Source organism: Oncorhynchus gorbuscha, unplaced genomic scaffold (genome assembly GCF_021184085.1).
Source record: "Oncorhynchus gorbuscha isolate QuinsamMale2020 ecotype Even-year unplaced genomic scaffold, OgorEven_v1.0 Un_scaffold_551, whole genome shotgun sequence".
Classification (NCBI taxonomy): Eukaryota; Metazoa; Chordata; class Actinopteri; order Salmoniformes; family Salmonidae; genus Oncorhynchus; species Oncorhynchus gorbuscha.
This window is the reverse complement of record NW_025745380.1, coordinates 385,587-409,148: the sequence shown is the minus strand read 5'-3', so window position 1 is coordinate 409,148 and position 23,562 is coordinate 385,587. Positions and strand designations below refer to the sequence as shown.

Here is a 23,562-nt window from a genome sequence, read left to right as displayed (position 1 = left end):
GGGAGTGGTCTCAAACAGTAGACTTGTATCAACGTCAAGGGTTGCACTGAGAACAGTAGGCCCACAGATACAGGTTCTATGCACTGAGAACAGTAGGCCCACAGATACAGGTTCTATGTGACTGAGAACAGTAGTACAGGTTCTATGCACTGAGAACAGTAGGCCCACAGATACAGGTTCTATGTACTGAGAACAGTAGGCCCACAGATACAGGTTCTATGCACTGAGAACAGTAGGCCCACAGATACAGGTTCTATGTACTGAGAACAGTAGGCCCACAGATACAGGTTCTATGCACTGAGAACAGTAGGCCCACAGATACAGGTTCTATGTACTGAGAACAGTAGGCCCACAGATACAGGTTCTATTAGGAAATAAAATACAGCTCTCATCTCATTGTAAATGTTTTCTAATTTGTACTTTCTTTAAAAAAAGAAGATGTTATCGCGTTACTGTCTGTCATGATTATACTACATTGACCATCAGGCATTGCGACAGGAGGAGTGCTTCTTGGGTAAAAGAGGAAGACAACAAACTCAGGGAAACACGTGGCCAGCCTGTGGTTTAGTGTAAATTCAATTCTCGGTTGGTTGAAAATGAACGAAATGTATCTGTCTAAGGGTCAGACCGACAAAACCGAAGTCACGTGCATAAGGAATAGAGCAGACGTTATATATGACTTTAAAGTCTCCTTTTTCACTATGGGTCAACTGCCAAATTTCCCATGGAATGTAAGTAGCGGGGCTGCTTGCATGTTGTACTGTAGGGTCTTCATCATAAATATAATGTATTTCTTTATGTTTTTATTGTTTAGGAATAGTAAGACATGAATACAGTAATAACATCATCTGTTGTTGTTTTCTACAGTCCCTTGAAAGGGAGCTCGAGACCGACAGCTCATCAGAAATGATTCTAGACATTCTAAAGCAGGTATTGCCTGTCAAAAGCATTATTTTGTTTTGAATGTCGCACCTATTTAGTTAAATATCTAGAAACAGTACATTGGATTACCGAGTTGGAAACCACACTAACAGTTACTATTGTCACCTGTTTCCAGACATGTCTTCATCCACTGTGCTGTAAACATCCTCCCTCAGTGAGATATAGGAGACTGTTTCTGTCTCAGCTCATCAAAAGGGTGAGTTCTTTTATCTGATATATTTTTTTGTCTGGTATCAGTCTGTCAGAAAATAGTTCACTAAATGGTGCATTTAAAAAAAAGGCAATACTTACATGTTTCACATGAATACAATAAAGTATAACTAAGTTATTTTATCTGATATATTTTTTTGTCTGGTATCATTCTGTCAGAAAATAACTGGTGCATTTAAAAAAAAAAGGCAATTCTTACACGTTTCACATGAATACAATAAAGTATAAGTATATTATTAAAGTAAACAACGGTAATGTGATGCTTCTCTTCCCTGTGTGCAGCATGAAGCCAGTGGGAGGCAGCCTCTGGATGAGCTCTATGATGCACTGGGGGAAGTCCTGGGGGTAGAGGAGGGGACAGAGTGCTACAAGAGCTATTTACTGGTACTACACACACTGTATTTAACAGAAGCTGTATTCTACACTTTGCAGACGCTCTGATCCTGAACACCTTCCAGTAGTGACTGAATACATTGTGTTCGTACTGGTCCCCACGTGGGAATTGAACCCACAACACTGGCGTTGCAAGCACCATGCTCTACCAGCCGAGCCACACGGGACTCAAGATAAAGTAAATTCAAGATTACTTTAATTAAATATTAATTTGAATATTTACCGTGTGTGTGTGTGTGTGTGTGTGTGTGTGTGTGTGTGTGTGTGTGTGTGTGTGTGTGTGTGTGTGTGTGTGTGTGTGTGTGTGTGTGTGTGTGTGTGTGTGTGTGTGTGTGTGTGTGTGTGTGTAGCCGTGTGGAGAAGCAGTGAGTCTATCAGAGAGTACAGCTGTGATCTCTGAAGGAACTACAGGCCTGGTCACATGGGAGGCTGCTCTTTACCTGGCAGAATGGGCTCTGGAGAACACACACGCCTTCACTGATAGGTTGGTACACTACTGTGTGTGTTCTGTCATTGTGTTCTGTCTGGAGAACAAACACCTCTTCACTGATAGGTTGGTACACTACTGTGTGTGTTCTGTCATTGTGTTCTGTCTGGAGAACAAACACCTCTTCACTGATAGGTTGGTACACTACTGTGTGTGTTCTGTCATTGTGTTCTGTCTGGAGAACAAACACCTCTTCACTGATAGGTTGGTACACTACTGTGTGTGTTCTGTCATTGTGTTCTGTCTGGAGAACAAACACCTCTTCACTGATAGGTTGGTACACTACTGTGTGTGTTCTGTCATTGTGTTCTGTCTACAACTCATGCTGTGGTTACAACTCGTAATCTCAATCTGGTGTGAGTGTCCTCTCCCTGTGTGTGTGTGTGTGTCCTCTCCCTGTGTGTGTCCTCTCCCTGTGAGTGTCCTCTCCCTGTGTGTGTCCTCTCCCTGTGTGTGTCCTCTCCCTGTGTGTGTCCTCTCCCTGTGTGTGTCCTCTCCCTGTGTGTGTCCTCTCCCTGTGAGTGTCCTCTCCCTGTGTGTGTGTGTGTGTGTCCTCTCCCTGTGTGTGTCCTCTCCCTGTGTGTGTGTGTGTGTGTGTGTGTGTGTGTGTGTGTGTGTGTGTGTGTGTGTGTGTGTGTGTGTGTGTGTGTGTGTGTGTGTGTGTGTGTGTGTGTGTGTGTGTGTGTGTGTGTGTGTGTGAGTCATGTCCCTGTGTGTGTGTGAGTCCTGTCCCTGTGTGTGTGTGTGTGTGTGAGTCCTGTCTCTGCTCTCTCCTACAGGACAGTCCTAGAGCTGGGCAGTGGTGTAGGGTTGACTGGTATAGCAGTGTGTAGGTCCTGCAGTCCCTCCAGCTACGTGTTCAGTGACTGTCACCTCAGCGTTCTACATAGACTGAGGGACAATGTCCAGCTCAATGGGCTGGACAACCAGAACTCTCCCAGAGTGAGTGTGGAGCATCTGGACTGGGAGGAGGTGACAGAGAAGCAGCTGAGAGAGATCGGAGCCGCCACGGTCATCGCTGCAGGTAGGAACATGGCCTGGCTCTATTCTATTCAATCCGTAAAGCTGAAGATCCGCTTTAAAGGCAATGTTCCCTCTGTCGAGACTTCCTTCACAATAAACACTGCATATGTCAACTCAGTCAGAAATTACCTTTACATTTGTATGCAGATCTTCTGCGATGCTTTGGCGATATGGATTGAATCCAGCCTTTAATTACAACAAAAGTATATATTTCTCAAAATATATTATTAGTTAAGTTACCTGGCAGTTAAGTTACCTGGCAGTTAGGTTACCTGGCAGTTATCTGGCAGTTACCTGGCAGTTACCTGGCAGTTATCTGGTAGTTACCTGGCAGTTACCTGGCAGTTACCTGGTAGTTACCTGGCAGTTACCTGGCAGTTACCTGGCAGTTACCTGGTAGTTACCTGGCAGTTACCTGGCAGTTACCTGGTAGTTACCTGGCAGTTACCTGGTAGTTACCTGGCAGTTACCTGGCAGTTACCTGGTAGTTACCTGGCAGTTACCTGGCAGTTACCTGACTAACTAATTGATCCAGCTTTCTGGAACAGCTCCCCATTTGCTGGTGAGGGATAAAATGTGTTTCCTAATTCTGTCAGCTGACACATGTCCTGTTGTTTCCTAATTCTGTCAGCTGACACATGTCCTGTTGTTTCCTAATTCTGTCAGCTGACACATGTCCTGTTGTTTCCTAATTCTGTCAGCTGACACATGTCCTGTTGTTTCCTAATTCTGTCAGCTGACACATGTCCTGTTGTTTCCTAATTCTGTCAGCTGACACATGTCCTGTTGTTTCCTAATTCTGTCAGCTGACACATGTCCTGTTGTTTCCTAATTCTGTCAGCTGACACATGTCCTGTTGTTTCCTAATTCTGTCAGCTGACACATGTCCTGTTGTTTCCTAATTCTGTCAGCTGACACATGTCCTGTTGTTTCCTAATTCTGTCAGCTGACACATGTCCTGTTGTTTCCTAATTCTGTCAGCTGACACATGTCCTGTTGTTTCCTAATTCTGTCAGCTGACACATGTTCTGTTGTTTCCTGTGTTGTAGACGTAGTTTACGATCCAGATATCATTGGCTGTCTGGTGCAGCTTCTCTCTAAGATCCTGAGGTGTTCGGCCAATGGCAGCCCTCCTGATGTCTACATCTCCTCCACCATCAGAAACCCCGACACATATAACAGTTTTAAACACCAGCTAGGTCAGTACTAAACCTAGAGCTTTGAGAGAACTAATGAAAATAGCTTTACAAGTTTAATGTATCGTTAGTAGTAAACCAACTGTTTCAAAGAGCAGCTGAGTGAGGAGACTCTCCAACCCATAGATACTGTAGAGGATGAATCTCAATGGTCTTCAAGTGGACTCGTCACCTTGTATGTTGGGTTACAGTGAAGTTCTAGGTGACAACTGATGTAAAAAGGGCTTTATAAATACATGTGATTGATCTAGTCCATCTCCACTGTTCTGGAGAGATCTAATCCTATTGCCTTGGATTAATTCCTTTCCAGATGCATCTATAATTATAAACATCTGAAACTGATGGGTCTATAATTATACACATCTGAAACGGATGGATCTATAATTATAAACATCTGAAACGGATGGATCTATAATTATACACATCTGAAACGGATGGGTCTATAATTCTACACATCTGAAACGGATGGATCTATAATTATACACATCTGAAACTGATGGGTCTATAATTATACACATCTGAAACGGATGGATCTATAATTATACACATCTGAAACGGATGGATCTATAATTATACACATCTGAAACTGATGCATCTATAATTATACACATCTGAAACTGATGGGTCTATAATTATACACATCTGAAACTGATGGGTCTATAATTATACACATCTGAAACGGATGGATCTATAATTATAAACATCTGAAATGGATGGGTCTATAATTCTACACATCTGAAACGGATGGGTCTATAATTATAAACATCTGAAACTGATGGATCTATAATTATAAACATCTGAAACTGATGGATCTATAATTCTACACATCTGAAACGGATGTATCTATAATTCTACACATCTGAAACGGATGGATCTATAATTCTACACATCTGAAACTGATGGGTCTATAATTCTACACATCTGAAACTGATGGGTCTAATTCTACACATCTGAAACGGATGGATCTATAATTCTGCACATCTGAAACTGATGGGTCTATAATTCTACACATCTGAAACTGATGGGTCTATAATTATACACATCTGAAACTGATGGATCTATAATTATAAACATCTGAAACTGATGGGTCTATAATTATACACATCTGAAACTGATGGATCTATAATTATAAACATCTGAAACTGATGTATCTATAATTATAAACATCTGAAACTGATGGGTCTATAATTATACACATCTGAAACTGATGTAACTAATTATAAACATCTGAAACTGATGTATCTATAATTATAAACATCTGAAACGGATGGATCTATAATTATAAACATCTGAAACTGATGGGTCTATAATTATACACATCTGAAACTGATGTATCTATAATTATAAACATCTGAAACTGATGGGTCTATAATTATACACATCTGAAACTGATGGGTCTATAATTATACACATCTGAAACTGATGGGTCTATAATTATAAACATCTGAAACGGATGGATCTATAATTATAAACATCTGAAACGGATGGATCTATAATTATACACATCTGAAACTGATGGGTCTATAATTATAAACATCTGAAACGGATGGATCTATAATTATACACATCTGAAACTGATGTATCTATAATTATAAACATCTGAAACTGATGGGTCTATAATTATACACATCTGAAACTGATGGGTCTATAATTATACACATCTGAAACTGATGGGTCTATAATTATAAACATCTGAAACGGATGGATCTATAATTATAAACATCTGAAACGGATGGATCTATAATTATACACATCTGAAACTGATGGGTCTATAATTATAAACATCTGAAACTGATGGATCTATAATTATAAACATCTGAAACTGATGGGTCTATAATTATACACATCTGAAACTGATGGGTCTATAATTCTACACATCTGAAACTGATGGGTCTATAATTTCTTCTTTGTTTTTCTCCCACAGAAAGTTCTGGAATCCAACATGAGGTCATGACAGGACCAGTGACCCATGTGTTCTTTTACAACAGACAAGCCACCATAGAGATGATCAAACTCTACATATAATAATGGCATCCTATTCCCATTGTAAGTGCACTAGTTTTGACCAGGGTCCATAGGGCTGTGGTCAATAGTAGTGCACTAGATAGGGAATAGGGTGCCATTTGGGATGCACTCAATATGAGACCAAGCCAGAACCAGATGTGTATTACTGTGTAATAAAGTCTTTATTTACATCAAGATATTTACATTGTGTGGAAAATATCCCATTTATACCTTCAAGTGTTGTTTAAGAGGAGAATCTAAACGGCCTGGAATGAAGAGATCCACAGAAGGAGAGAGAGAGAGAGAGAGAGAGAGAGAGAGAGAGAGAGAGAAATGGGGAGAGACAGAGAGAGAGAAATGGGGAGAGAGAGAGAGCAGAGGAAAGACGAGCCTGATGTAACGATCTCGCTTTCCGACAGGTCCTCTAAGTGGACCATGTGGCAGTTGGTAGCAGGTAGCCTAGCGGTTCAGAGCAGGTAGCCTAGCGGTTCAGAGCAGGTAGCCTAGCGGTTCAGAGCAGGTAGCCTAGCGGTTCAGAGCAGGTGTAACAGTATAACTTTAGACCGTCCCCTCGCCCATACATGGGCGCGAACCAGGGACCCTCTGCACACATCAACAACAGTCACCCACGAGGCATCGTTACCCATTGCTCCACAAAAGCTGCGGACGTTGCAGAGCAAGGGGAACCACTACTTCAAGGTCTGAGCAAGTGACGTCACCGATTGAAACGCTATTTAGCGCACACCACCGCTAACTAGCTAGCTATTTCACATCCGTTACACAGGTAGCCTAGCGGTTCAGAGCAGGTAGCCTAGCGGTTCAGAGCAGGTAGCCTAGCGGTTCAGAGCAGGTAGCCTAGCGGTTCAGAGCAGGTAGCCTAGCGGTTAAGCGCGTTGGGCCAGTAACCAAAAAGTCGTTGGTTTGAGTCCCCGAGCAGACTTGGTGAAACATCTGTGGATGTGCCCTTGAACAAGGCACTTAACCCTAATTGCTCCTGTAAGTCGTTCTGGATAAGAGCGTCTGTTAAAATATTCACGATTGGAGGCTCAAGAAGTGGGTTTGAGACGGAGCGAAGATGTAGAGAGGGGATGAGTCAGCTGCTGTAAAGAGCTCTGTCTAACAGGGGGAGTCAGGGTGCAGTGAGGAGAGGCAGGACGTTCTGGTCCCAGTTCTGGTCCCACCGCTGCCCCCCACTGGCCCGGAGGTTCCTCCTGAACTGACCCAGTTTGCCCTCATCCTCACAGTCAGGGAAGTCCCATAGCAGAGCCTGGAGAGACACAACACAGGTTTTATAAAACGGGTAGATTGGATCCTGGCTAAAACAGCCATGTGTATATCAGACCATATACCACTGTCACAGGAACTGGTTACAGTCAGATGAGGCAGATGGCAGTTGACAGGATCACCTGGCTAAAACAGCCATGTGTATATCAGACCATATACCACTGTCACAGGAACTGGTTACAGTCAGGTGAGACAGATGGCAGTTGACAGGATCACCTGGCTAAAACAGCCATGTGTATATCAGACCATATACCACTGTCACAGGAACTGGTTACAGTCAGGTGAGACAGATGGCAGTTGACAGGATCACCTGGCTAAAACAGCCATGTGTATATCAGACCATATACCACTGTCACAGGAACTGGTTACAGTCAGATGAGACAGATGGCAGTTGACAGGATCACCTGGCTAAAACAGCCATGTGTATATCAGACCATATACCACTGTCACAGGAACTGGTTACAGTCAGGTGAGACAGATGGCAGTTGACAGGATCATACCACTGGGATAAATCAGGGGTTTCTGTATCTCCTCAGCTGAACAGTAGTATTATATTACTGTACCTTGAGCTGTCCAGATAGTTCCTCAGAGTCTTTGAAGATCAACCCGTTCTCCTCGTGCTTCACCAGCTCATGTAGACTACAGAGGAGAATATAACAGGGTTAACAACAGAGAGACTGACAACACAGGAGAATATAGAGTTAACAGAGAGGCTGACAACACAGGAGAATATAACAGAGAGACTGACAACACGGGAGAATATAACAGGGTTAACAGAGAGACTGACAACACAGGAGAACATAACAGAGAGACTGACAACACAGGAGAATATAACAGAATTAGATCCACATTAAACACAGCACAGGAATCTCAGTCCAAAACAGGTCAGATCAGCACATAGCCTCTCTGCATGGGGGTAGAAGGTGACTGTTGACCCAGGGTTTAGAGGATTCCCTCAGCAGTAGAAGGTGACTCAGGGTTTAGAGTATTCCCTCAGCAGTAGAAGGTGACTGTTGACCCAGGGTTTAGAGTACTCCCTCAGCAGTAGAAGGTGACTGTTGACCCAGGGTTTAGAGGATTCCCTCAGCAGTAGAAGGTGACTCAGGGTTTAGAGTATTCCCTCAGCAGTAGAAGGTGACTGTTGACCCAGGGTTTAGAGTACTCCCTCAGCAGTAGAAGGTGACTGTTGACCCAGGGTTTAGAGTATTCCCTCAGCAGTAGAAGGTGACCCAGGGTTTAGAGTATTCCCTCAGCAGTAGAAGGTGACTGTTGACCCAGGGTTTAGAGTATTCCCTCAGCAGTAGAAGGTGACCCAGGGTTTAGAGTATTCCCTCAGCAGTAGAAGGTGACTCAGGGTTTAGAGTATTCCCTCAGCAGTAGAAGGTGACCCAGGGTTTAGAGTATTCCCTCAGCAGTAGAAGGTGACCCAGGGTTTAGAGTATTCCCTCAGCAGTAGAAGGTGACTGTTGACCCAGGGTTTAGAGTATTCCCTCAGCAGTAGAAGGTGACCCAGGGTTTAGAGTATTCCCTCAGCAGTAGAAGGTGACTCGGGGTTTAGAGTATTCCCTCAGCAGTAGAAGGTGACCCAGGGTTTAGAGTATTCCCTCAGCAGTAGAAGGTGACTCAGGGTTTAGAGTATTCCTCAGCAGTAGAAGGTGACCCAGGGTTTAGAGTATTCCCTCAGCAGTAGAAGGTGACCCAGGGTTTAGAGTATTCCCTCAGCAGTAGAAGGTGACTCAGGGTTTAGAGTATTCCCTCAGCAGTAGAAGGTGACTGTTGACTCAGGGTTTAGAGTATTCCCTCAGCAGTAGAAGGTGACTCAGGGTTTAGAGTATTCCCTCAGCAGTAGAAGGTGACCCAGGGTTTAGAGTATTCCCTCAGCAGTAGAAGGTGACCCAGGGTTTAGAGTATTCCCTCAGCAGTAGAAGGTGACTGTTGACCCAGGGTTTAGAGTATTCCCTCAGCAGTAGAAGGTGACCCAGGGTTTAGAGTATTCCCTCAGCAGTAGAAGGTGACTCGGGGTTTAGAGTATTCCCTCAGCAGTAGAAGGTGACCCAGGGTTTAGAGTATTCCCTCAGCAGTAGAAGGTGACCCAGGGTTTAGAGTATTCCCTCAGCAGTAGAAGGTGACCCAGGGTTTAGAGTATTCCCTCAGCAGTAGAAGGTGACTCAGGGTTTAGAGTATTCCCTCAGCAGTAGAAGGTGACCCAGGGTTTAGAGTATTCCCTCAGCAGTAGAAGGTGACCCAGGGTTTAGAGTATTCCCTCAGCAGTAGAAGGTGACTCAGGGTTTAGAGTATTCCCTCAGCAGTAGAAGGTGACTGTTGACTCAGGGTTTAGAGTATTCCCTCAGCAGTAGAAGGTGACTCAGGGTTTAGAGTATTCCCTCAGCAGTAGAAGGTGACTCAGGGTTTAGAGTATTCCCTCAGCAGTAGAAGGTGACTCAGGGTTTAGAGTATTCCCTCAGCAGTAGAAGGTGACTGTTGAGCCAGGGTTTAGAGTATTCCCTCAGCAGTAGAAGGTGACTGTTGACCCAGGGTTTAGAGTATTCCCTCAGCAGTAGAAGGTGACTGTTGACCCAGGGTTTAGAGTATTCCCTCAGCAGTAGAAGGTGACCCAGGGTTTCCCTCAGCAGTATTTTAGAGTATTCCCTCAGCAGTAGAAGGTGACAGCACAGACAGTGTGTGTGGACATGGTGTCAGAAGGTGCCTGTTAAAGAGTCCTGTCTCACCAGTAGAAGTGGATGGCACAGACAGTGTGTGTGGACATGGTGTCAGAAGGTGCCTGTTAAAGAGTCCTGTCTCACCAGTAGAAGTGGATGGCACAGACAGGCAGACAGCAGCCAAACATGTCCACCACTTTCATAGGCAGGTCCAGACCACTGGACGACTTATGGAGACAAACACCCAGATCTGCTGAGCCTGGGACAGGGAGACCATTCAGAACATCAGTACACACACACACACACACACACACACACACACACACACACACACACACACACACACACACACACACACACACACACACACACACACACACACACACACACACACACACACACACACACACACACACACACACACACACACACACACACACACACCTGCTGAGCCTGGGACAGGGAGAACACACTGACCTAACAGAACAGGGTAGTCTACAGACCTGCTGAGCCTGGGACAGGGAGAACACACTGACCTAGCAGAACAGGGTAGTCTACAGACCTGCTGAGCCTGGGACAGGGAGAACACACTGACCTAGCAGAACAGGGTAGTCTACAGACCTGCTGAGCCTGGGACAGGGAGACCACACTAACCTAGCAGAACAGGGTAGTCCTCTGCCTCCAGCCATGGAGTACAGATCTTCACGTGCTCAAAGCGCAGGGTGTCGATCAGCTTCCTGTAGTGGTCCTTCTGAGGACCCTTACCTGGTCTCACACACACACAGGGAATTGAAACACGTAACTAGGGTTAACAGGACCGACAACAATTGTAAAGGTTTTTCTCAGTTGGTTTAATCTAGCAACAATCTGATTGGTCTGATCAGATCTGATTGGTCAAAAGACTTGATCTGATTGGTCAAAAGACCAAATCAGACGGAGCATGTCAAAGTGCTTTACTGTAATCCGGCCTGGTAACTATAGTTACCTGGACCATAAAGACCTGCAGTACACTGTCAACACTATAGTTACCTGGACCATAAAGACCTGCAGTACACTGTCAACACTATAGTTACCTGTGATCACACAGACCAGCAGTACACTGTAAACACTATAGTTACCTGTGATCACACAGACCAGCAGTACACTGTCAACACTATAGTTACCTGTGACCATAAAGACCTGCAGTACACTGTCAACACTATAGTTACCTGGACCATAAAGACCTGCAGTACACTGTCAACACTATAGTTACCTGGACCATAAAGACCTGCAGTACACTGTCAACACTATAGTTACCTGGACCATAAAGACCTGCAGTACACTGTCAACACTATAGTTACCTGTGATCACACAGACCAGCAGTACACTGTAAACACTATAGTTACCTGTGATCACACAGACCAGCAGTACACTGTCAACACTATAGTTACCTGTGACCATAAAGACCTGCAGTACACTGTCAACACTATAGTTACCTGGACCATAAAGACCTGCAGTACACTGTCAACACTATAGTTACCTGGACCATAAAGACCTGCAGTACACTGTCACCACTATAGTTACCTGGACCATAAAGACCTGCAGTACACTGTCAACACTATAGTTACCTGGACCATAAAGACCTGCAGTACACTGTCAACACTATAGTTACCTGGACCATAAAGACCTGCAGTACACTGTCTACACTATAGTTACCTGGACCATAAAGACCTGCAGTACACTGTCAACACTATAGTTACCTGGACCATAAAGACCTGCAGTACACTGTCAACACTATAGTTACCTGGACCATAAAGACCTACAGTACACTGTCAACACTATAGTTACCTGGACCATAAAAGACCTGCAGTACACTGTCAACACTATAGTTACCTGGACCATAAAGACCTGCAGTACACTGTCAACACTATAGTTACCTGGACCATAAAGACCTGCAGTACACTGTCAACACTATAGTTACCTGGACCATAAAGACCTGCAGTACATTGTCAACACTATAGTTACCTGGACCATAAAGACCTGCAGAACACTGTCAACACTATAGTTACCTGTAATGACACAGACCAGTGAGGGAAGAGAGGCTCCTGCTTTCACAAACCCCTCGTAGTCTGGTAGAGAAAACACACAAGGTTAATACAAGGGCTTGTATCCCAAACAGCACCCAACTCCCCATGTAGTGCACTACCTTTTGACCAGAGCCCCATGGACCCTTTGTATCCCAAACAGCACCCAACTCCCCATGTAGTGCACTACCTTTTGACCAGAGCCCCATGGGCCCTTTGTATCCCAAACAGCACCCAACTCCCCATGTAGTGCACTACCTTTTGACCAGAGCCCCATGGGCCCTTTGTATCCCAAACAGCACCCAACTCCCCATGTAGTGCACTACCTTTTGACCAGAGCCCCATGGGCCCTTTGTATCCCAAACAGCACCCAACTCCCCATGTAGTGCACTACCTTTTGACCAGAGCCACATGGGCCCGTTGTATCCTAAACAGCACCCAACTCCCCATGTAGTGCACTACCTTTTGACCAGAGCCCCATGGGCCCGTTGTATCCCAAACAGCACCCAACTCCCCATGTAGTGCACTACCTTTTGACCAGAGCCCCATGGGCCCTTTGTATCCCAAACAGCACCCAACTCCCCATGTAGTGCACTACCTTTTGACCAGAGCCCCATGGGCCCGTTGTATCCCAAACAGCACCCTACTCCCCATGTAGTGCACTACCTTTTGACCAGAGCCCCATGGGCCCTAAGAGGACACCACTGAGAGGTCTCTTTCCTTTCTCTCTTAGAATCACTGATAAGACATGATTGATTCTAATGAAGGCCTGGTTCTGGCAACTGGAGGGGGAAGGCTGGGGGGAGGGAGGGAGGGAGGAAGGAAGGAAGGAAGGAAGGAAGGAAGGAAGGAAGGAAGGAAGGAAGGAAGGAAGGAAGGAAGGAAGGGTGGGTGGGTGGGTGGGAGGAAGGATGGATGGATGGGTGGTAGGAAGGATAGGTGGGTGGGAGGAAGGAAGGATGGATGGATGGGTGGGTGGGTGGGTGGGTGGGTGGGAGGAAGGATGGATGGGTGGGTGGGAGGAAGGATGGAAGGATGGAAGCATGGATGGGTGGGAGGAAGGATGGATGGATGGATGGATGGGTGGGAGTAAGGATGGAAGGATGGGTGGGAGGAAGGAAGGATGGATGGATGGGTGGGTGGGAGGAAGGATGGGTGGGAGGAAGGATGGATGGGTGGGAGGAAGGATGGGTGGGTGGGAGGAAGGAAGGATGGATGGGTGGGAGGAAGGAAGGATGGATGGATGGGTGGGTGGGTGGGTGGGTGGGAGGAAGGATGGGTGGGTGGGTGGGTGGGTGGGTGGGAGGAAGGAAGGAAGGAAGGATGGATGGATGGATGGATGGATGGATGGATGGATGGATGGATGGATGGGAGGATGGATGGATGGATGGATGGATGGATGGATGGATGGATGGATGGATGGATGGATGGATGATGGAGGGAGGGAGGATGGGAGGATGGATGGATGGATGGATGGGAGGGAGGATGGATGGATGGATGGGAGGGAGGATGGATGGGAGGGAGGATGGGAGGATGGATGGATGGATGGATGGATGGATGGGAGGGAGGATGGGAGGATGGATGGATGGATGGATGGATGGGAGGGAGGATTGGAGGATGGGAGGGAGGATTGGAGGATTGGAGGATGGATGGGAGGGAGGATTGGAGGATGGGAGGATGGATGGGAGGATGGGAGGATGGATGGATGGGAGGATGGGAGGGAGGGAGGATGGGAGGATGGATGGATGGATGGGAGGATGGGAGGAAGGATGGATGGATGGGAGGATGGGAGGATGGGAGGATTGGAGGATGGATGGGAGGATGGATGGATGGATGATGGGAGGATGGGAGGATGCTCTTTAAAATGGGGCCCAACTGCAGATGGTAATGATTACCTTCCAGAGCCTTCAGCAGAATGGAGAAGTCCTCATCCTCTGTTGAACACAGACAGGGGAAACAGTGAGACAAGTGTTTACACCTGACAGCTGTGTGTACTTACGTTGTACACCTGTCAACTAAACACATAAAATTACAATCCTGGCTCGAGTCTGATCCCCATTTTGACCCTGACTCCTAACAGAATGTAATGTGGCTCTAGTCTGATCCCCATCCTGACCTGACTCCTAACAGAATGTAATCTGGCTCTAGTCTGATCCCATTCCCCTGACTCCTGTAATCTGGCTCTAGTCTGACCCCCATCCTGACCTGACTCCTAACAGAATGTAATCTGGCTCTAGTCTGATCCCCATCCTGACCTGACTCCTAACAGAATGTAATCTGGCTCTAGTCTGACCCCCATCCTGACCTGACTCCTAACAGAATGTAATCTGGCTCTAGTCTGATCCCCATCCTGACCTGACTCCTAACAGAATGTAATGTGGCTCTAGTCTGACCCCCATCCTGACCTGACTCCTAACAGAATGTAATCTGGCTCTAGTCTGACCCCCATCCTGACCTGACTCCTAACAGAATGTAATCTGGCTCTAGTCTGACCCCCATCCTGACCTGACTCCTAACAGAATGTAATCTGGCTCTAGTCTGATCCCCATCCTGACCTGACTCCTAACAGAATGTAAACTCGCGCGATCAGGATGTTTGGACGAGGCTAGAACTGCTCTCGAGGTAAGAAAAACTATTTAGATTGGGGTAAAAATCCAGAAAAACTTCCCATTTAAACTGAATATAATGCAGAGTTTCCTGCTGCTTACGAAACGGCACCCTATTCCCTAATGTAGTGCACAACTTTTGACCAGAGCCCTATGGAGAATAGGGTGCCATTTGGGACTCAAGCTGTGCCTGTGGGGTACTGACCGGTCCAGCTGGTGCTGCTGATCAGTAGGGCAGGTCGACCTGAGGTCAAAGTCACAGAAAGGTCACTGGGGTCACGACATGTAAACGCTGTTCTCTCTGTCTCATCACCAGGTCGCCCACCACTGTAACAGACACAGGGGTTATAACATGTCTATGATAGTGTAATATATATATTTTTATGATAGTTCTTTATCTCTCCAATATAAACAGAAACTCAGTGATTATAAAGTGTGTTATGACATGTCTATGATAGTGTAATATATATATTTTTATGATAGTTCTTTATCTCTCCAATATAAACAAACTCAGTGATTATAAACATGTCTGTTTAATGTATTTGACAGAGTAATGACATTATAATAACTGTTCCTTATACTGTTAAAAGGCAAAGAAAGCCGCCCAAGAACGGCAACGTTGGATAACTGTAGTACAGGCCCTGTGTTCCTCAAGAACCAAGAGGATAACTGTAGTACAGGCCCTGTGTTCCTCAAGAACCAAGAGGATAACTGTAGTACAGGCCCTGTGTTCCTCAAGAACCAAGAGGATAACTGTAGTACAGGCCCTGTGTTCCTCCTCTAGAACCAAGAGGATAACTGTAGTACAGGCCCTGTGTTCCTCAAGAACCAAGAGGATAACTGTAGTACAGGCCCTGTGTTCCTCCTCCAGAACCAAGAGGATAACTATAGTACAGGCCCTGTGTTCCTCCTCCAGAACCAAGAGGATAACTATAGTACAGGCCCTGTGTTCCTCCAGAACCAAGAGGATAACTATAGTACAGGCCCTGTGTTCCTCTAGAACCAAGAGGATAACTATAGTACAGGCCCTGTGTTCCTCCAGAACCAAGAGGATAACTATAGTACAGACCCTGTGTTCCTCCAGAACCAAGAGGATAACTATAGTACAGACCCTGTGTTCCTCCTCCAGAACCAAGAGGATAACTGTAGTACAGGCCCTGTGTTCCTCCAGAACCAAGAGGATAACTGTAGTACAGGCCCTGTGTTCCTCCAGAACCAAGAGGATAACTGTAGTACAGGCCCTGTGTTCCTCCAGAACCAAGAGGATAACTGTAGTACAGGCCCTGTGTTCCTCCAGAACCAAGAGGATAACTATAGTACAGGCCCTGTGTTCCTCCTCCAGAACCAAGAGGATAACTATAGTACAGGCCCTGTGTTCCTCCTCCAGAACCAACAGGATAACTGTAGTACAGGCCCTGTGTTCCTCCACAACCAAGAGGATAACTATAGTACAGGCCCTGTGTTCCTCAAGAACCAAGAGGATAACTATAGTACAGGCCCTGTGTTCCTCCAGAACCAAGAGGATAACTATAGTACAGACCCTGTGTTCCTCCTCCAGAACCAAGAGGATAACTGTAGTACAGGCCCTGTGTTCCTCCAGAACCAAGAGGATAACTGTAGTACAGGCCCTGTGTTCCTCCAGAACCAAGAGGATAACTGTAGTACAGGCCCTGTGTTCCTCCAGAACCAAGAGGATAACTGTAGTACAGGCCCTGTGTTCCTCCTCCAGAACCAAGAGGATAACTATAGTACAGGCCCTGTGTTCCTCCTCCAGAACCAACAGGATAACTGTAGTACAGGCCCTGTGTTCCTCCACAACCAAGAGGATAACTATAGTACAGGCCCTGTGTTCCTCCAGACCCAAGAGGATAACTGTAGTGAGAGATAGTCTTGGCCAGCCTCATCAACAGACTATACTGGACTCACCAGACCCGGAACTGAGGAATAGTCTTGGCCAGCCTCATGAACAGCTGGTGCTTTAGGTCTACTGAAGTCTCCTTGAAGATAGGGTGGCTTTCAGGTCTACAGGTGGCTTGTCATACAATGTGGTCCCCTATAGAAGGAGGATAAGACAGGTGGCTTGTCATACAATGTGGTCGCCCTATAGGAGGAGAATAAGACAGGTGGCTTGTCATACAATGTGGTCCCCCTATTGGAGGAGGATAAGACAGGTGGCTTGTCATACAATGTGGTCGCCCAATAGGAGGAGGATAAGACAGGTGGCTTGTCATGTGGTCGCCCTATAGGAGGAGAATAAGACAGGTGGCTTGTCATACAATGTGGTCCCCCTATAGGAGGAGGATAAGACAGGTGGCTTGTCATACAATGTGGTCGCCCAATAGGAGGAGGATAAGACAGGTGGCTTGTCATGTGGTCGCCCTATAGGAGGAGAATAAGACAGGTGGCTTGTCATACAATGTGGTCCCCCTATAGGAGGAGGATAAGACAGGTGGCTTGTCATACAATGTGGTCGCCCTATAGTGATTAGGGATTAGTCATGACCAAGGGGTTAGTCATGACCAAGGGATTAGTCATGGCCAAGGGGTTAGTCATGATGACCAAGGGGTTAGTCAAGGCCAAGGGGTTAGTCATGACCAAGGGGTTAGTCATGGCCAAGGGGTTAGTCATGATGACCAAGGGGTTAGTCAAGGCCAAGGGGTTAGTCATGACCAAGGGGTTAGTCATGATGACCAAGGGGTTAGTCATGATGACCAAGGGGTTAGTCACGATGACCAAGGGGTTAGTCACGATGACCAAGGGATTAGTCACGATGACCAAGAGATTAGTCACGATGACCAAGGGATTAGTCATGACCAAGGGGTTAGTCATGATGGCCAAGGGTTTAGTTAAGGCCAAGGGTTTAGTTAAGGCCAAGGGTTTAGTTAAGGCCAAGGGTTTAGTTAAGGCCAAGGGTTTAGTTAATGGCCAAGGGTTTAGTTAATGGCCAAGGGTTTAGTTAACGCCAAGGGTTTAGTTAAGGCCAAGGGTTTAGTTAATGGCCAAGGGTTTAGTTAAGGCCAAGGGTTTAGTTAATGGCCAAGGGTTTAGTTAAGGCCAAGGGTTTAGTTAAGGCCAAGGGTTTAGTTAAGGCCAAGGGTTTAGTTAATGTCCAAGGGTTTAGTTAATGGCCAAGGGTTTAGTTAATGGCCAAGGGTTTAGATAGGGGGGATAGATTCAGACTCCCCACTGCATCTGTCTGTGCCTCAGTCCGTCTATCTGTGTCTCTCCGTCCGTCCGTCCGTCTGTGTCTGTCTCTCCGCCCGTCTATCGATGTCTGTCTGTATGTCCGTCCGTCGTCTGTACATCTGTGTCTGTCTGTATGTCCGTCCGTCGTCTGTACGTCTATCTGTGTCTCTCCGTCCGTCCGTCCGTCTGTGTCTGTCTCTCCGCCCGTCTATCTGTGTCTGTCTGTATGTCCGTCCGTCGTCTGTACGTCTATCTATCTACGGATGGATTGATTGACAGACGGATGTTGAAAGTAAAACCATCCTTACCTGATGTTCCAGTTGTTCTGGAGGTCTTCCTTCATAGCGTTGGTGACACAAAGGTTATGGCTGGAGAGTCGGCCAAACAACTGCTCATACCTGCCAGAGACAGGAACATGGGTCCTATTCATTAATGCACACCGTAGCTAAACAGTCTGCAACAATTTCTTGGGACAAATTCAGGTAGGTCCCTCCTTGATCTGCCCGTTTAGTTCCCACTGAAGAAGACCGTGTTCATGCAAAGCTGTAGATACATTCAGAAAGTATTCAGACCCCTTGACTTTTTCCACATTTGTTACAGAGATGGTTATCCTTCTGGAAGGGTGTCCCATCTCCACAGAGGAACTCTAGAGCTCTGTCAGAGTGACCATCGGGTTCTTGGTCACCTCGATGACCAGGGCCCGTCTCCCCTGATTGCTCAGTTTGGTCGGGTGTCCAGCTCTAGGAAGAGTTTTGGTTGTTCCAAACTTCTTCCACTAAAGAATGATGGAGGCCACTGTGGTCTCGGGGACCTTCAATGCTGCAGACATGGTTCCCTTCCCCAGATCTGTGCCTCGACACAATCATGTCTCAGAGCTCTACGGACATGCTCGGACATGCACTGTCAACTGTAGGACCTTGTATAGACAGGTGTGTGCCTTTCCAAATCATGTCCAATCAATTGAATTTACCACAAGGTGGACTCCAATCAAGTTGTAGAAACATCTCAAGGATGATCAATGGAAACAGGATGCACCTGATCTAAAATTCAAGTCTCATAGCAAAGGATCTGAATACTTGTGTAAATACATTTTGTTTATTTGTACATTTGCAACATTTTCCCCAAAAATATGTTTGCTTTGTCATTATGGGGTATTGTGATGTCATTATGGGGTATTGTGATGTCATTATGGGGTATTGTGATGTCATTATGGGTTATTGGATGTCATTATGGGGTATTGTGATGTCATTATGGGGTATTGTGATGTCATTATGGGGTATTGTGATGTCATTATGGGGTATTGTGATGTCATTATGGGGTATTGTGATGCCATTATGGGGTGTTGTGTGTAGATTGAAGAGGATTTTTGTTTATTTAATCCATTTTAGAATAAGGCTTTAATGTAACAAAATGTGGAGAAGGGGTCTGAATACTTTCTGAATGCTCTGTATTGAATAGGGATCTATTTGGGACTCAGCCATGGTGATGTTACTGACCACTGTGCCAGCCTGACGATGGGGTGGTCCGGGCCGTGTGAGAGGGCCATGATGGTGTAGCCGTAGTTGTGCCAGTCAATGATGAACCTGGATCCTCTCAGACCACACACCAGCCACGTCACCACTATACTGGGCAGTCCTGGAGGATTCTGGGGGAGGAAGAGGTCAATAACACACCAGCCACGTCACCACTATGCTGGGCAGTCCTGGAGGATTCTGGGGGAGGAAGAGGTCAATAACACACCAGCCACGTCACCACTATACTGGGCAGTCCTGGAGGATTCTGGGGGGGGAAGAGGTCAGTAACACACCAGCCACGTCACCACTATACTGGGCAGTCCTGGAGGATTCTGGGGGAGGAAGAGGTCAATAACACACCAGCCACGTCACCACTATGCTGGGCAGTCCTGGAGGATTCTGGGGGAGGAAGAGGTCAATAACACACCAGCCACGTCACCACTATACTGGGCAGTCCTGGAGGATTCTGGGGGGAAGAGGTCAATAACACACCAGCCACGTCACCACTATACTGGGCAGTCCTGGAGGATTCTGGGGGAAAGAGGTCAATAACACACCAGCCACGTCACCACTATACTGGGCAGTCCTGGAGGATTCTGGGGGAGGAAGAGGTCAATAACACACCAGCCACGTCACCACTATACTGGGCAGTCCTGGAGGATTCTGGGGAGGAAGAGGTCAATAACACAAGCTGAAAAGAATAGAATGAATTCTGGGGAGAATAAGAATAGAAGTAGAATAGAATTTAAATACTGAAGTAGAATAGAACACAATAGAACAGAATAGAATGAATAGAACAAGAATAGAAGTAGAATAGAGGATTCTAAAGAAGTAGAATAAACACAATAGAACTATACTGAATAGAATTCTGGGGAGAATAAGAATAGATTTTAAATACTGGGCAGTCCTGAGGATTCTGGGGGAGAACACAATAGAACAGAATATACTGGGCAGTCCTGGAGGATTCTGGGGGAGGAAGAGGTCAATAAGAATAGCCAGTACCACTATACTGGGCAGTCCTGGAGGATTCTGGGGAAAGAAGTCAATAACAACAGCCATACCACAGAATAGTCCTGGAGGATTCTGAATAGGATAACAATACCAGCCACGTACCACTATACTGGGCAGTCCTGGAATTCTGGGGGAGGAAGAGAATAACACACCAGCCAGAACCACTAATAGTCCTGGAATTCTGGGGGAAAGAGAATAACAATAGAAGTAGAATAGGGCAGTCCTGGAAAGGAAGTAGAATAGAACACCAGCCATAGAACAGAATAGAATTAATAGAATAAGAATAGAACGTAGAATAGAGTCCTGGAGGATTCTGGGGAAAGAAGTAATAACACACCAGAACACCAATACTGGGCAGTCCTGGAGGATTCTGAATAGGATAAAACACAATAGAACAGAATAGAATGAATAGAATAAGAATAGAAGTAGAATAGAATTTAAAGAAGTAGAATAGAACACAATAGAACAGAATAGAATGAATAGAATAAGAATAGAAGTATAATAGAATTTAAAGAAGTAGAATAGAACACAATAGAACAGAATAGAATGAATAGAATAAGAATAGAAGTAGAATAGAATTTAAAGAAGTAGAATAGAACACAATAGAACAGAATAGAATGAATAGAATAAGAATAGAATTTAAAGAAGTAGAATAGAACACAATAGAACAGAATAGAATGAATAATAGAATAAGAATAGAAGTAGAATAGAACACAATAGAACAGAATAGAATGAATAGAATAAGAATAGAAGTAGAATAGAATTTAAAGAAGTAGAATAGAACACAATAGAACAGAATAGAATGAATAGAATAAGAATAGAAGTAGAATAGAATTTAAAGAAGTAGAATAGAACACAATAGAACAGAATAGAATGAATAGAATAAGAATAGAAGTAGAATAGAATTTAAAGAAGTAGAATAGAACACAATAGAACAGAATAGAATGAATAGAATAAGAATAGAAGTAGAATAGAATTTAAAGAAGTAGAATAGAACACAATAGAACAGAATAGAATGAATAGAATAAGAATAGAAGTAGAATAGAACACAATAGAACAGAATATAATTAATAGAATGGCAGGTCAGGTCCTTAATAAACACTATTAAAACCAACATTAAATTCACCCTTTACTAAAGCAAAACACATTAACAGCATCCTAACTGTTGTTTTGGGGGGAATAGCAGCAGTATTGTAGATGTCTCAGGACTCAAACAGCATTCTAACTGTTGTTTTGGGGGGAATAGCAGCAGTATTGTAGATGTCTCAGGACACAAACAGCATCCTAACTGTTGTTTTGGGGGGAATAACAGCAGTATCTGTAGATGTCTCAGGACTCAAACAGCATCCTAACTGTTGTTTTGGGGGGAATAGCAGCAGTATTGTAGATGTCTCAGGACTCAAACAGCATTCTAACTGTTGTTTTGGGGGGAATAACAGCAGTATCAGTAGATGTCTCAGGACACAAACAGCATCCTAACTGTTGTTTTGGGGGGAATCCCAGCAGTATCTGTAGATGTCTCAGGACATATGACATGATAGGCTACAGAACAGAATAAATGAAAGTTCACTGGTTTTTCTGCAAGTTCGTACAGTCAATAAGTAGGAATGTTTACATTATGTTTATTGTATTGTAGTAGAAACACCTGCATGAGAATATAGAACACACATACACAGCAGAGTGTATTATAGAACTATACCTGCATGAGAATATAGGACACACACACACAGCAGAGTGTATTGTAGAACTATACCTGCATGAGAATATAGGACACACACACACAGCAGAGTGTATTATAGAACTATACCTGCATGAGAATATAGGACACACACACACAGCAGAGTGTATTGTAGAACTATACCTGCATGAGAATATGGGACTGGACATCAGTCTTCAATAACACCAGGAGAAGCTGCAGGGACTGGAGAATCACCTTGGTAACATAGCTCACCATCCTAGGACCCACTGGAAACAGACAGACAGATGGATTTTTGTCTCAGTGCTCTCTGGTAGTGCCTCTCAGAACCAGGCCATATTATGGCATAGATTCAAGACCTAACTACTGTTATACAACCAGTGATTAGTAATGGAATAAATATTCGGTAATATGAAATACATAAATATATGGTAATATGGCATAAATATATGGTAATGTGGCATAAATATACGGTCATGGTAAATGCTGTAAACTCTTCTCCAGATCAGTTCCAGTACCTTGGAGTCCTTTAAGTTCTGTGATTGGGATGATTGTGATCCTCTCATCTCCAATCACATCCTGATGAGGCTTGGTACCTGACAATAACCACAACATGTTGTCACAGTAGAGAAGAATAGTCAGAAGGGCTCGAGTTGGCAAGAGCACAAACACATCTGGGACCCGGCCAGCAGGGAGGCCACAAATTAAAGTATAGTTCCATGTTTATTTATACATATAACACAATCAATCTATTCATTTACCAGGGAATCCAACAAACGTTACGCTGTAGCCGTGTTTGCTGAGTGAAAGGGCATGGTACTGCATGCGAGGGCTGCGTCCGATATCCCCCAGAACCAGCACACATACACGCCGCTCCGTCAACGCGTCTCTTCTCCGTAACATCCGCAATAACTGGGACACCAACACGGCAGTAACAGTAACGGAGACCAGTGTCCATAGTGCATTTAAAGTGGTCAGGTAAAACCCTGCCAGTAATGCGAAACCTATCAGTGAAATTGTCGCTAGAGTCATAGATGCACCGGCATCCGCCATGTTTGTTGTGACTGATGACGTGTCTCAGTGTGACGTGACGGGGGAGGAGGGGTTCAACTGGGATTTAAAGGGACCGTGCACCTACGGTGTTATCATTAGACCAAACATTTGTTCAACTAAAACGACAGTCTCTAATGCACAAAATCAGGTATCCACTCCCCGTTACGTTCCGTTTGCTTCAATTTAATAAATAGTTTCCCATATAATTGTATTTTACATTTCGGGAATCTCCGA

At 45.1% G+C, this 23,562-nt stretch overlaps 2 protein-coding genes across 2 annotated transcripts; one reads left to right on the top strand and one right to left on the bottom strand.

Annotated features, from left to right (window-relative positions):
• The first annotated feature begins 502 nt into the window (after positions 1-502).
• On the top strand, positions 503-6,454 carry LOC124018602 (protein-lysine N-methyltransferase EEF2KMT-like). The gene is made up of 8 exons (XM_046333946.1): positions 503-731; positions 868-930; positions 1,058-1,138; positions 1,435-1,536; positions 1,896-2,029; positions 2,812-3,056; positions 4,105-4,254; positions 6,176-6,454. Exons 1-8 carry the CDS (start codon positions 597-599, stop codon positions 6,274-6,276), a joined length of 1,011 nt encoding a protein of 336 aa, XP_046189902.1. The 5' UTR covers positions 503-596; the 3' UTR covers positions 6,277-6,454.
• Positions 6,455-7,042: 588 nt separating this feature from the next.
• Positions 7,043-23,351, bottom strand: LOC124018607 (chitobiosyldiphosphodolichol beta-mannosyltransferase-like). Its single transcript, XM_046333950.1, has 14 exons — positions 23,037-23,351; positions 22,794-22,871; positions 22,441-22,544; positions 19,551-19,699; positions 18,363-18,452; positions 17,315-17,343; positions 16,795-16,876; positions 15,074-15,195; positions 14,158-14,196; positions 12,248-12,307; positions 10,854-10,964; positions 10,344-10,458; positions 8,103-8,178; positions 7,043-7,522 (listed from the first exon to the last, which is right to left on the bottom strand). The coding sequence occupies exons 1-14, from the start codon at positions 23,326-23,328 to the stop codon at positions 7,385-7,387; spliced, it is 1,485 nt and encodes a 494-aa protein (XP_046189906.1). The 5' UTR covers positions 23,329-23,351; the 3' UTR covers positions 7,043-7,384.
• Positions 23,352-23,562: the final 211 nt, after the last annotated feature.